Genomic DNA, 14,960 nt, shown 5'->3' on the forward strand with positions numbered 1-14,960 from the left:
GATTAAATATTTAATTCGACTGACAGCCCTACTTTGCATGCATGTAAGTGAATGTATCCCACTCCAACCATCCCAAATTGTCAAACTGACAACTGACACTATGAGTAAGATCGTAAAAGGTTATATATCCTCACTAATATTTGCTTTACATTTTGAAATGAAAATACACCCATCATTTGCAACAGACACCATTTTTAGTTTAATTATTTTGGCTGCTTTGCAACATAATCCACTTCTCATTTTCCACCTCCACCTGTTTTCCGGTCAAGAAAAATTCCCCTTAACAGTCACATGTAAGGAAAAACAGCTTAGTATAGTGATTACATTAGATGTTCTCATGATATGTAAACACTGCATTTTAGGGTTTGTTGTTATTCATAACAGCAATACAAGATAATCCTGAGCAAGGTCCAAGCTCGGGATGCTGTTAAAATGACTGTGCACTCCAGGTTGTTTTAGTTAGTACTAAAAAAACTGGGCTGCCGTCCCACTCTCCAGTTGTTCAAATAGAGCCAAAGCTCTGTTTGAGTGCAGTAAAGTCACCATTTACACGTGTGTAAAATGCCTCATAAAGACCCAAAGACCCAGAAAATGCAGGAAACAGTCTTTGTCTACCCTGGATGTCTCCTACCTGACCCAGTGCTATCACTGTTGGGCTATGGAGCCTTTCATTGAATTATTGAATTGCAGCAGCGAGAACAAGGTCTTAAAATTCTCTTAAGGTCCATTAATGTAATAGGGCAATCATACTTCTGATACTGTGGAAAAAAAGAGGAAGAAAAAACACTGTTCTCATTCTGATGACTTGGCACTTTATTCCATTTCCACTCCTTTCATGTGCATTGAACTACCTGAAAGTTGAAAATAGTTCCTGAAAAAGCCCTGAGCATTTCCATCCTCTTAGCTCCTCCTCCCCATTTCACCCTAATACCTCCACTTCCCTGCATAAATGTATCATTACAGTATTATTATGTCTATGGTATCCCCCCCCCCACCCACCCCCCAGCTTCCATTTACAGGGACTTAGGTTCTGTGTTCTGGGGCTTACATGGATCCATTATATCATTAAGTCATTATGAGCTGGGACAGAGAGAAAATAATACCCATAATAGGAGCTACATTGGGCACTACTTAAATCTATACTCCCATCCTGTGTGCCTTCCTGTCTATTTATCTGTCTGCCTGTAGAACTGTACGTGCACTGTGTTTCATGATACGCATCATCCGACCGAGCCATCTTCCTCCCGACAGAGACCGTTTGAAGACAAACTTCTGAAAGTGTTTGTACTCAGTACGTGTGTGTATTGGCAATGACCGACTTACCCCAGAATTGGGATACGCTGTCCAGCCCAGTTCAGCTGTGGCCACCCGAGTGTCCATCACGGTCTCTGCAGCAAAGAAAGAAAAAGAGAAAAGGGAAAGACAGTGGTTAGCCTCAAAGGAAGCTATTTTGAGCATTATTCCACAGAGCTGAACCGCATTCAAGCCCCAGTGATCACTTGACACTATCATCGAATAACAGAAAGGAGACGAATCCTTCACTGCGTTTCATCCATCTCTGCTAGACTTCTGTTAAGACAAGAGACATGGAAACAAAGCCTTGGCACTGGAAGGGATGTCTGAGAGCCTCTGTCATGCTGTTAAATGCTGAGCTTTGTATTGTGTTCTCTCCGTGTGAGCATGAAACTACAGTATGTGCATCCTGCCTTTGTTTGTGTGTGTGCATTTGCACGATATGCAGTCATTTGTGGCGAAACTAGTGGATATTTTTGTGTCTGTTTGTGTGCACATGAGAAACCCTGCATGAGTTTGCATGTGTTTGTGGGTGAGTGCTGAACTTTGTCACACTGTTTAACCAAAGAAAGTGGCAGTATAAATGCAGAGAGAGCTCTTTCATAGCTAAGCCGATCCAGATTGTTTACTCCTAGTGGGGACATTCCCTGAAAATGAGTGCAGCCTCTATTCTTTTCTCACATTTATGAAAATACATACATTACATTTCAGTGACATTATGGCTTGTTGGTGAGCTTTAATAAAAGATTCTCTGAAAGTTTATGATCATTTCCACAAAATCTCAAGATGTACCTTTGATAACGATGCGGTGCACGGGTTACAAACAATGTTGAGACAAGAGAAGGTTACAACACTAAAAGGCCAATTCAGCCATTGAGAGGAAAACCCATTAGAATTTATCTGTCTCACTTTGGACTTGCACTAACCGAACTGTCATATCTGGCACCATATTTATGAAATATAAGAACACAAAGATTACCCTTTCTCCCCCGCTCTATCTCCTCTTACTAATCCTCCGTGACACAGTGTAGACAAATAAGTCTGGCAGCTTACCCAAGAACTTTGTCATCCCTGTTTTGATTAATATCAGCCTGGTTGGCATGCTGAAGTCTGGAAACTTGATATAGCTCCAGGAAAGGAGAGAAGTATGGCAGTTATCACAAACCACTGGTCTCTCCTGCTCCTCTCCATCCCTCCCACACACAGACACACATACGGATTTACAGAGTGATAAACTAGGTGACATATTGGCCTCAGCAGTGTAATGATAGATTCATAATTTCACCTGTAACAGACAGCTCATTCTCCAGCCCAAACCTTCCATCTTATTGAGAGTGAACCAGGGCATATTTTGCTGTCTGATGTCCTCTGCCACAACATGCCCACAGTTGTGTTTGTTGTGACCAAACAGATAAAGTATGGGAGACAGAATAGTGGGATATGGTGTGTCTGGGTGATGATCTATATTAGATAAGCAGGGTGTGTGGGAAATTATCCAGAGAGGAACTGCAGCTGCCGTGTCTACAGCTTTGGATATCATCCACCATCAAAGCAAAAAAATAAATAAAAAAAGGTTGGCGAATGGCGCCCACATTGTGTTGTGTTGATGAGGGACATCTAACAACGACAGTCTTGTTCAAGGAAAGGTTTCAGCCCTCATCACCCTCCCTTCTGCTCCTTCACAGGACAGCACACATCCACAACTGTCTCTTATTTTGAATCTCACTGAATTTGCAGTGATTTAGAAATCATTCCAAATGATGGCGCACTTGAAGCCCGTCATCGTCAATTCAAATGGTCTTGGTTTTAAAAAAAAAACACAGGTACACTGAGGATGAGTGACAAGCCATTGGTGAGAAAGGAAAGATGCCTTTCATTCTCTGTCTCCACTTACAGGGAGAGACATGAAACCAATTAGCTTTAGGTGATTCAGCTTCATACAAGCACTTACACATATACATGTTAAAGACGCGTGCAAGCACACACGGACGCATGCAGCACACACACACACACGTTTTCATTCAGCAGCCAACTCAGAGAGCAATTTTCTGTGTACACCTACAGTGACAGCCTTGTTCACACCCGGCTTCCATCAGAGTATTTCAATTTCCCTAAGATCAGCTTGCCTTGTCTAGTTTCCACAGCCAGCTCCAGCCAACCAGCCTGCCTGCCTGCCTGCCTGCCTGTACGACTTGCTGTCAGCTGGGGAGATAGGAGCATGAAACAGCCCTTAGCGCCAGCCAGCGTTGTGGGGACTGCCAACCCTTTCTCAGGGGAAATCACAAAAGCTTCAGTCAAATCACACAGGCACTTGGTAGGCCATTTTCTATTTCCTGTTAAAAGGAGAGAAAGGGAGGGGGGGGGGGGGGCACAAGATGGTAAAGACAGGAGACAAAAAAAGGTCAAAAGACCCAAGGGAGAGTGGGATGAGCTGGGTCATGTGACCTAATGTCTACCATTAGCAAAATATCAGAGTAGCAGATGAGTAAATGGAGTATGCTAAGTGGTTATTAGCAACAGGGCGGGGTTCACACAGCACTTCATGCAATACCTCACACACCTGTGCACGCGCCCTGGGGATTTGGAAAAGGTCCCTCGCATATGTGTCTGTGTGTGAGTTTTAAATAAGCTGTTATGTGGACGACCCATCATCATAAGTGGATTTGAAGAGTTTCACTTTAAAATGCGCTACACACATTAATTATAAAAAGCTGGCTCTTTCAAAATTTCAAGAGGCACATTTTTTGGCTCATTGCTGAAATTAGAAGTCAGACTATGATCTCAGCTACAAAACAATTGTTGCTGCTAAATATTATCTAAAAAGAAAAAAAAGTAAATGAGTATATTAAATATACTTAAATATAAAAGTATATAGAGTATATAGATATACTAGATATAGATTCATTCATAATGCTGGAACTGTAATTTTTCATTTGAAGTAGCAGCTTGGACACTTATTTCCAGTGGTTTAACTCGGGGTTCCACCTCGGCTTTGACCATAAAACCCTTGTAAAAACAATTAGTCCACCTCTTCTCTGGCTTCCTAAATCTGACTGCAGCTGTGTGACCACACGTCCTATTGCCCCTCTCTCTCTCTCTCTTGTTTAGTTTTCACTAAGTCATTTAGAAGACAAGGGAAGACATCAGCGAGCTGTAGTCCCCACATGTTTGGAGGGTAGCCCGGAGTGTTTTCTGCTGCATTCATATTCTGCAATGTCAGCTTCACCTGCAAGCTCCAATAAATTAAACACAGCCAGGTTCAGAAGCGGTTCACTCTGTGGGAAAATTATTAACATAGAGAGCTTAATGTTGACTATGTAACCATGGCTCATAAATCTATTGGAAAACAATAGCTTGTAGGTGTCAGGGTAGCCTGCCTTAAATGGATTCGAAGAGCCGCAAGGCCAGAGGATGTATTGTGACTACATCGTAGAATATTAGTTACTCTAAATCACACAGCGGATGTGGGTTAGCTCAATGTGTAAGGCTCAGTCAAGCTGATACACTGCCAGTGTACTTTTCAAAACCTAGAAGTTGCAAGTGGAGCCAGAACCGCGGCTGGACCTAGGGGCCTACAGCTTCCAATCCCAGAAAGCACAGCTCCCTCTCATTAGCAGCAAGTGATCGATCAATACCAAATGGTAGGCTGTTTCCACAGATAGGGGGAGAGGGGCAGAGAAAGGGAGGGAGAGAAATGAAAGAGCGAGAGAGACTGCATTAAACATTGATGGGGCCCTGCGTTACAGATCGATAAGGCAGCCCTCTTCACACAATTACACGTCAGCAAGCAGTCGCATGATACATCACATACACACGCATGATTACATCACGCCGGCACTTGGGCAAAAGATGGAGAGAGAGTTCAGAGAGGAAAGAGCAGTAGGAATGGATCGTCTATTGTCTCCACCTTCTTTGAGCCTTTGTGCATGTCTTTAATTCTGCAGTTTGCAAGTCAGAACGGCAACATGTCTGTGTAATTTACCCCTTTGTGGCCATGTCTGTATGATTGTATGGCTGCTGGTCGATAGAACATGTGCTGAAGCGTCTCTCTGAAGCTCCCTGGCTCCTTAGTCAATACGGCTGACAACTCTCCACGGATTTTCCTTCCCATCCCATAACACATCTTTTCCATTCATCTCTCCTTTAACCCTCCCATGTCTGTGTCCCCCCCTCTTCAAGGATGCTGGCGCACTTTGTAATTCAATGAGACAATCATGTCCAGATGCTGGATGCTGGGGTTGAGAGGGCCTTCTCTTTGTGATCATAGCAACAAGCTGAAATAAAATCCGAGGGCCTTGAACAGAATTATTTAAGAGAGGTTTATCTTTTCCCCAGAAATGAAATCAAGATGGGAGGACAAATAGAAGGAGAGACGGAGAGACTGAAGGGGAAGACGGAGAACGCAGAGAACGACAGAGATGAAAAACCAAGAGGAGAAATCAGCGGGACTGAAATGAGCACTTAACAATGATGAAGCCCCATGGTAGCCTGCTGAGCCTGGCATCTTAATACGAGGCTGAAAACAAAGTGACAAACAAGATTGAAAGCTGCTGCATCTTCCAAACTAATCAGTTGTCCACTTGGGGGATTTCTGAAAAAGAGTAAAGTATTTTCTGAACAAATCGTGTAGAAATTTCTCTCATACTACCCTGGGAAATCACACACACACACACAAACACACAAAAAAACTATTGTTTACTGGACTGGAAGGTGGGACTGACTCAAGTCCATGGTTGAGAGCACTGAGACGATGTGAAAACTGTGACTTGGTTGACGGCACAACAGTGTTTCAGAGTAAGAAGCATATGAAAGAGGTGATATCTTTGATTGAATCATTGTGTTCTACAGAGAAGACAATCCTCACAAACACAGATGTGAGACTTTTTTAATCTGCACCACACTAAAGTTGTGTCACTCAGACTGAAGATTTTTTTTTTTTTTTGCTTTAAATAGAAGATACAGAACAGTCAACAGAAATACATCAAAAGAAATATGTTAACACTATGTCTCCCTGAAGACAGAAATGACAATGTGGCTGATTTGAAAACTGAACAGAAAATAATCTGCCATCCTCCAAGACATTAGTGTGGAGTGATGGGATACACAAGCCCTGCATCACTGAGCCATAGACAGAATTAAATGAATATTAACGGTGGTCTATTTATCGCCGTCTCTTGCTCTGGCTGAGTGGGAGAAAAAAAAAGAATCAGCATAAAAGAAGACCAGGTCAGTATCAGAGACACACAAAAAAGCGGAAGCTGAGAGAGATGGTACAGAGGAAGGGAGCTACAGAAGCCAAAGTGAGATTAGCAGCAGATGTTAAGAAGAACGCCCTCACAAGAGAGAGAAATTAACATGCAGTATCTGCAGAACCTGATGAAATTATCCTATCATCACAGCAAGGTGACATTCTCGTGGCCTCGCACATCTGGGCTGCCACGTCGCATAAAACTTAAGATTCAACCTTGCGGCACTTGGTGAACAGCCGCGCTCTCCTTCCACGCTATTACCGGTTTGTAATAGAGTTGTTGTGGAAGGGAAGCAGGGAAACACAACAATAACCCCGACACACACACACACACACCACCACCAACCCCTGAGGCAGGGTGGGCCAACACAGGACAGGTACATTCAACATTCAACACACACACTTGGGAGGCTGCTGACAACAACGCTTGTGTGCATGTAATCATATCTCAGTGGTCAATCACTCAATCAGCTGCCGGCGTGACATAGGACACTACAAAAAAACAAAACACACGAGAACAGCACATTAATACACACACAAGCCGCCCACTTCACTTCCCTCCTCTCGCTCTCTGCTTCTTCCTCTTCCTTTTCTCTCTCCTCTCTCTCCCCCTTCCTCCCCCTGGTCAGGGGAGAGAGGTTGGGCATCATTTGCATTCATTAACATTACATTAGCAGACAGAGTGATCTTTAGAAACCAGGCTGCCAGTGAGTGTCATCTTTAATTCATCATAACCCCACCACCCACCCTTCCATCCCTCTCGCTTTCTCTTTACCTCCACCTTCTTCTGCTCCCTCTTTTCCTCTCTCCCTCATACCCCTTCTTCCTTACTCCCAGCGCATTCTTCCTCTCCCTCTTCTCTGCGTATTTCTTCGCTCTCCATACACCACTGTCTTTCATCTTTTTCGCTTTCCCCCCACCATCTCTTTTTTTAATCTTCTCACTTCCATTTCTTCCCCTTATCTTTCTTTCTCTCTGCCTCCAGTTAATGACAGGCTACAGGGGGTTTGTGCATGAGTTTGATGTAGGATTGGAAAAAGGACACACGCACCTTACAAGCATCTGTCTAGAAGACAAGACTAAGCTGGGGATCTCCAGGCTTTAGACAGGGCTCTGTCGTGTGACCCTTTGACCCTGTGCTTATATCGGAAAGGAGAGTCTTCTTCAACATCGCACAAACAAAACTCTTGATTTCATCTGCAATAAATAAGCACTGACTGAACGTACATGTCCAATCTGTTGAGTCAGTTAAAACAAACAACTTAATTGATTTTAGTGTAAGTGCGAAACCTTTCTACCTAGAGACATCTCCTGATGAGATTACACCACTCACAACGCCCACCCCATGAATACTCAGTACTTACTTATTACAGCAGAACACACAGGTCTGACCACACCCATATTCAAACTTGGCATTCATTATCATCTCAACACGCAACACACCTTGTTGCGTGACTCCATCGTCCACCGTTGTGACCTAATTGTTGCCCTGCTCAGACCAGATATTAACATCCGTCTGGGATGATCTGATCCCAAGCAGACAGCTCCCAGTACATGTGTGAATGCACCTGAGATGCTTTTGGGTCCATGTGTGAGATGCAAACACTCTTGGACAGACGTTACAACATTCTTTTAGCGGTGTGAATGCAAATGGCATCCTGGACAACAGCGAAGCCCCGCCTACTACACTGACTTCCTCATAACAAACTGTAATTCTTATTATTTTAAATGGCTGAAACTGTATTTGACTGCAGAGCTGTGTGCAGTGAAATGATCCACCCAACCCCCACCGCCACCTCTCTCTGCTTCTCTCCCTCACACACACACACACACACACACACACTGACAAGGGACCCATCTGTCATTGTTGGATTGGCTTAAAACAACAATGCACACGTGTTTATTATCAAATACAGTGGGGAGGGGAGATCTGACGATGAGTGGTCACTCGAGACGCACGTAGGGATGCAGGTGTTAAGTGATGTACTTAGAGCCGTCCACTTGTGATCGGATCAGCCCAGACATGTGTTAATGCCGCCTCTGAACAGGGCCGCAGCCTCCTGAGGTGAAAATGATACAGCCACATGTTGTCACGCCCGGTAATGATTCCTCCTGATCCTCCTTTGCTACGCAAAAGAGAAAGCTGAGCAAGCGTGGGTAATAGCTAAACCACACAATAAATAGGGAGAGGAGGGAGGGGGGATGAGAGTTTATGCTAAACACAGATCAATGTAAGCTGAGCAAATCCAAAGAATATTTCATAACATAGCCCAAGTCTCAGTTTCAGGCCAAGTTTCAAATAATATGAAACACAGTGCTCAGCGTTCTGACAGAGGATATGCTATTTCAAATGTTTCTTTTTCTCTGTGCAGACACATGATCTCCTTGAGTGAGCCTGGCAGTGATGACACCGCTTTGGGAATTCTGCCATTGCTTTAATAGACCGTTATTTAATAGATTCTCACAGCGACCAACAATCAGAAGCCAGAATTTCCGTCTCGCACTCTCCTACGGTGAAGATAACACTTATCATCCTCTAGAACATGTACTACATAGCATGTGTGCACATATATAGACACAAGTGCATGAATTATGACACACAGCCGTTGCCATGCAACTTCTGGCCAATAGTTTTGGAGCACAAATATAAATTCTTTGTGCATCTGTTTTAGATATCAAAATGTAAAAAAGAAAAATGTGTATTCCACATATGTATCTACATTACATTACTATGCAAGGTTACTGCTCACATGCATCTATACTTTATAAGCTGCCAGACATGCAGCACAGAGAAACTTTAAACCATTAATTGAGCCCTGGATCTGCTGGGGTTTACTGTAGCAGCCTGACCTGCAGCAGTGACCAAGCAATAATCCAGATGGAAGCAGCACTACCATCCCACAACCATCACAATACTCATTACTGCTGATATTACCTCAGCCAGCCTGTCTGCTTTTAAGAAACCTGGCAATTTGCTGCAGTAAAATGAGGTAATTACAACTCTTATCAGGCTCCTCACCTCAGAAAACAGCATTTACAACAGACAGACTACTCCCCAATGGTTCACTGGCTGTGGAACAAGGCTCTGGCTGACTTCCCAATCACGCAACCACACCCACCCGCTGTCATTTATTCTCTTCGCAACTCCTCTTCGTACCATACTCTCACTTTCTTTCCAATAAAATAACATTAAAAAGCAGAAATGTGACCACTTAAATGACACAACTAAGAGAGTTCCTCGATCGCTGCCCCAGAGTACAAGTAAGGAACGGCTGACGTGAACCATAGAGGCCAGAGGAGTATCGCTTTACAGCGCTATACAACTGTGCCAAGAAACGCTCCCAAACAGGAGAATGGGAAAATGACGCCCCAACCATACCGTCTGTGTTTATGTTGGAGAGCTAGCGTGGGGGAAAATGGCAATGTAATTTAAACTTTTCCCATAGGGAGAGTGGCTTTACAATGAAAGTCTATCCACTATAGCTTTGACATTTCTAAACTTCACATATGCTAGTTGGAGGTTAGTCCTGACTCGGCCCTATCATCACTTCTGCTGGCTAGAGACACTCCACGAGGAGACTGACGGAGGAGAGCCGTGTCCAGGTCACAGTGGGATTGTGCAAGGCTGACATTTAGCAGCATAAACCACAGCTAATGGGCTATCCAGGGTGAGTTAAGGCGCCTTTGTTTTCCGAGCCGACCAAGAAATAGTGCTGAGTGAACAAAATAATGCCACTCAATTACCTAATTAAGACAGTGAGGATTCTCATTAGCAAAGTCCTGCGTGCGTGGGTGTGTGCGCGTGTGGGCATGGGTGTGCTGCTGGAGTGCGAGGGGGGAGCAAATTCGCAAAATTAGGTAAAAAACAAAAGAGCGAGATAAATTAAGCAATACAGTAAATGTCAAATATGTGCAGAGCGTCTCTGATGGTTGGGTTTTATAGCAACAACGGGGTTCAGGAGGGCAATGAAACGGACAGAACTGACTGTCCTTTTCTGTCACACACTTGAACTGAGATAACCATCCCGTAATATGTGGAACCAGTGCAGAGGGCAAGGAGAAACCGAGAGATGACGACGAGATAAAGAAACAGAGAGAAAGACAGGGGACAGAGAGAGACGGAGAAGGGTGCAGTTCATGTGAAAAGAGATACTGAATCCGATATGGAAGGAGTAATAGGGGCAGACACTGCGATGGTGAGGGCATCATGTGGCAGCGCCCTGCGTTATCTTATCCAGAAATGGATCTGACCTCAGCTGAGCACAAGGAGTCGTCATTTCTTAGAAATCACCTGACCCATTTTCGGTCTAGCCACCTGAACGCAACACAAAAGACATGCTCTGCTCTTTTGTGGCACTTGCAATATTTATGAATGGGTAAAAAAAAAAACACAGCAACAAAGCGGTCTCTCTCGCCTCAACACGGGCACGAACAGTGGGGGAAAAGGAAGTGCATGACGAGGATGGAGGGGAAAAAAAGAAAAGAAAGCCACATATGCACACTCTTCCGTGCATGCTCCCACTTCCACACGCTTGACCGGAGAGACACGATATATGCATGCTCACAACACCTATTAAACACAGCAGAGCCCAGCTGCTCCACTTTCCACTCCCACACTCAAGAATCTGAGTCAAAACTTTGGGTGGCATTTGTCTGAGCAAAGTGGCAAACCTCTCCAAAAAAAAAGAAAGAAAAGAAAACACGAATGAAGAAAATGACTACAGCCTGCCCTTTAATCCCCAACAGAGTCACTTAATACTTATTCACCTCTGTCACTGCTAGTTTCTCCCCAAGAATAAGGCAATGTACCACTGAAAAGTAATAAAGAAGACTGTGTTCAAGGGGGAGAGGCAAACACCAGCCAGCTATATCCAATCTCATTAAACGCTATTGTTAACCATGTTTGGATGCACTACAAAATTGACTTGTGCCTCCTGAATAATTCCCCCATTGGTAGAGAGGGGGAAAACAGAAAAGAGAGTGCTGGAGAGGAGTCAGAGAGAGACTGAGCCTTGAGGGTTTGATGTCGCGCTCTCCCTCCGTCTCATCTGTGGCAGTAAAAGAACGACCTTCAACCACCTTGAACCCGCTGGAGCTGAATTTCAATAAAAGTCAAATTATCGCCTGCGCCCATGGGGCTCGGGGAAAGGCACTAAGCCTGAATTGACTGTGCATATAAGACGATTTAACAGTCATATGGAGGTGTGAGTGAGTCAATCATACGACTACACTTCTTTTTTCTCACCAAGAAGGAGTCTTAGCGGTAGACAGTGGTTACAGTACCCTGTTGGGATACCACTGGGATGGATCGCTGATTGTTTTCCATGTGTGTGTGTGTGTGTGTGTGTGTGTTTGCGCATATGCCAACACACAGTTGCGAAAGTGTTATTCAATTTAGCCGTGTTCTCCCTTGACCGACGCGAGTGAGATTCAGGTAATTGATGCCTCAGTTTGGTATTCCCCAGCCGTGTGCTCTCCACCACGGGGACAGTGCTGGCTAAGCCGGTGTGAATGAGAGGATACGTACGGTGTGATCTCACTCCCTTAAACGCGAGTGAGGTGTTCTTCTGGGATCTCGTTAGTGAAGCTCCAACAGATACACACTCTCTCTCTCACACACGGCAAATACATCCCAAGAGCCTGCGATGGCAATCGTATAGACATGCTCAGGTTGAGATCACCTCTCATTCTGGCCTTTCTTCTTTTGCCATCCATCCCTGTAAAAAAAAAAAATTCCGGTGGCCTCCTCCACTGCCTCCGAGCAAGCACAAAGCTTTCCGTTAAAAGCAAACACTAAATCCACTTCCTTCTCGTGGCATATAGCGGCACATGCCTGGGGAAGTCTATATATTTTTGGAGATGGGCTTTGTTTTTCCTCAAGGGTTTTGCTGGAGTCTGCATCCAGCAGTGGGGGGGGATACGAGATAGAGAATATTCCTGAGGCTAAAAGAAAAACTTTTAGCAGAGGATCTTGACCTTATAACACGAGTCTGACAGAGGCGGGCGAGTTTCTCCAATGAGAATCCATAACGAGTGAGAAGGAGGGAAAGCAGGAGGAAAAGAGCGATAATTTTTCCCCCCGGGGAGTAAGGAGTGAAACAGACCTATTTGAGTGAATTTATCTGGAGGTTTCTCGTTGTGCGGTGGAAAACAGTTCATGCCCTCTCCATGCTTCTCAGTCCTTATTTTTGAGTTGGGGAACACAGACTGTTGAAAAAACAAGGGAAGGCTGATTCTTTTAGCTCCCAGGAGGAACTGCTGTTTGATCTTCTTCCATTTGATGCTACCGGTTTTATTTCACCATGATCCTGCCCACTCCTTACTTTTGTTTCCCTTTTTAATACGTTATTCGTTTGCTTCCTCCATCTCTCATCTCTCTCTCTCTCTCTCTCTCTCTCTCTCTCTCTCTCTCTCTCTCTCTCTCTCTCTCTCTCTCTCTCTCTCTCTCTCTCTCTCTCTCTCTCTCTCTCTCTCTCTCTCTCTCTCTATCTCTTTATCTCTCATCACTCCTCCTCTCTCCCTGAGTCACTCTGAATGCGAGGCCATAGCTTCAGTGAAACACTGAACTCTTCTGGGGCAGCAAATGTCATTTCACTCACACACACATTACATTTCGTCTGTTTTCGCCACAGGCTGGGTGTGGGTAATTTTGATCTTGTGCCACCCACTCACACAAACACACACTCAAACGCATACACACATTGTATCTGACCTCATCTGATTTGGCACGCGGGATGTGCGGGCACTTGAGCTTTGGCCCAGAATGCAGCCCCCAAATGTCACAGCTGTCCACTGACACTAGTGGTGATCGCACAAACATCAGCCATCCCCCCGGCTCTCTCGGCTCTCTCAACAGTAGCCCTGCCAGTACTAGATGTCATCTTTCAGGCAACATCCGCTAACACCACAAGCGTTTTTCTTTTTCCCTTTCCTTTTTTTCCTTTTTTTTATCCTGCCATATCGGATCCTGTGAGTCCCCTCTTGATTGCTAATGTAACAGAGACAACATGGGTGGATCAGAGGATGAGCTTCCCGATTCAGTGAGACAGCCTGTGGTTACCCTCTCAGTTAAAGATCTGCCCTGCCACGGGGAAAGCAGACAGTTTTCCCAGGCAGCTCTTTCCTCTGCAGCCCCGCCAGATGAGGCTGTTTTGCTGGCGTGATAGGAGCTGTGCACCAAAAAGTCAAAGTGCGACACTCTCCTCGCTGCGCTACAACGGTGCAGCTAAAGAGCCGAGACGCCTCGTTAAATATGTAGGGCCACCGACCCACTTCAAGCTGTTCCTTTTACTTCACACACGTAAGAAGCAGTGGCGGCATACTTGTTCCGTGTGCTCACTTTGCACTCTCTGAGAGACACACACATGCCCAGTACCCACGCACGCACATGTACGTACAGGAAACATGGACAGCTTACACAGCTGTAAAAGCTGCTAAATTATTTCAGCGGTTTTATGTCGCCGGGTGAGAATAGATGCAGGTGTCTGTCCATTGTGGGTGTGTGGGTGTGTATCTGACGGAGGTGTAAATAGCTCTGATGGGAGACACAAGTGGTTTGCAGGTGTTTGGAGAGAACAGCACCCCTTCAGGACCTACTGTATTTTAGATGAAATGGCAGTAGTGTTTGTGTTGGTGGGAATAAGTGCACCTTTGGGTGTGTTGTGTTGTGTGTAGGAGAAAGCGTACGTAACACTTAGCGATTGTTTGAAGCAGCTTGGAGGGCAAAGGTGGAATTGGCTGTACTTCTGTGTGCCAAAACATTTTGACGATCAAAGTAACAAACAAAAGGCAGCGTTGTCAGGCTGGTGCATCCATCTATCCATCCTGTGAAGTTTTCACTTCCGTCATGTAAATTGGGAAATGTGTGTGTATGTGTGTCTGCTGGGGTAGGGAAGCTGAATGCACCAGCAGCAGTGTATTGATCCAGAGAAGTAAGGATGACTGTCATCTCCAGGCATCTCTGCCATCAACCTGCATTGTGTTGGAAGCCAGAAAGGGATAGAAAAAGAGCCTGTAGGGAGGTTTCATCACAAATGTTAAATAGAGCAGAAAGGCTCTGTGTCATTCCCAAGAATATTAACACAGCCCATGGGGCTCAACACATCGTCTGAGCGAAGCACACCACTTCAATCAGACAAACACCAAAAAGGACAGACATTCCCATCTTTGACTAATGATTGTTATTTTAAGACTACAGCAGGCCAGTCCTGTCTTCAGAAAAAAAAAGAAAAAAATCAAGAATTGTGCAAAGAATGAGATCTAACATAATTCCTTCAAAATGAATTCAAATGCAACACACGCAGGCTAATCTGCTGTAGGATTATTGTTGTGGTGCCTCAATTGGCTCAGCGGTTGACTTGATGATTTTCTAAGACTTAGCCACAATTTCTCCACCTGTGGTGTTGAATCAAAAATGTTT

The 14,960-nt window shown here is 44.7% G+C and overlaps 1 protein-coding gene across 1 annotated transcript in view; it reads right to left on the minus strand.

Annotated features, from left to right (window-relative positions):
- The window catches only part of ephb1 (EPH receptor B1), a gene marked incomplete at its 3' end in the record, with an annotated part of 149,638 nt that overhangs the window by 101,325 nt on the left and 33,353 nt on the right, over positions 1 to 14,960 (minus strand). The window contains exon 2 of the mRNA XM_083991707.1: positions 1,324 to 1,388. Coding sequence (XP_083847833.1) covers positions 1,324 to 1,388 — 65 coding nt within the window. The remainder of the gene's footprint in view (positions 1 to 1,323; positions 1,389 to 14,960) is intronic.

This window comes from Trachurus trachurus, assembly GCF_905171665.1.
Source record: "Trachurus trachurus genome assembly, chromosome: 17".
Taxonomy (NCBI): Eukaryota; Metazoa; Chordata; class Actinopteri; order Carangiformes; family Carangidae; genus Trachurus; species Trachurus trachurus.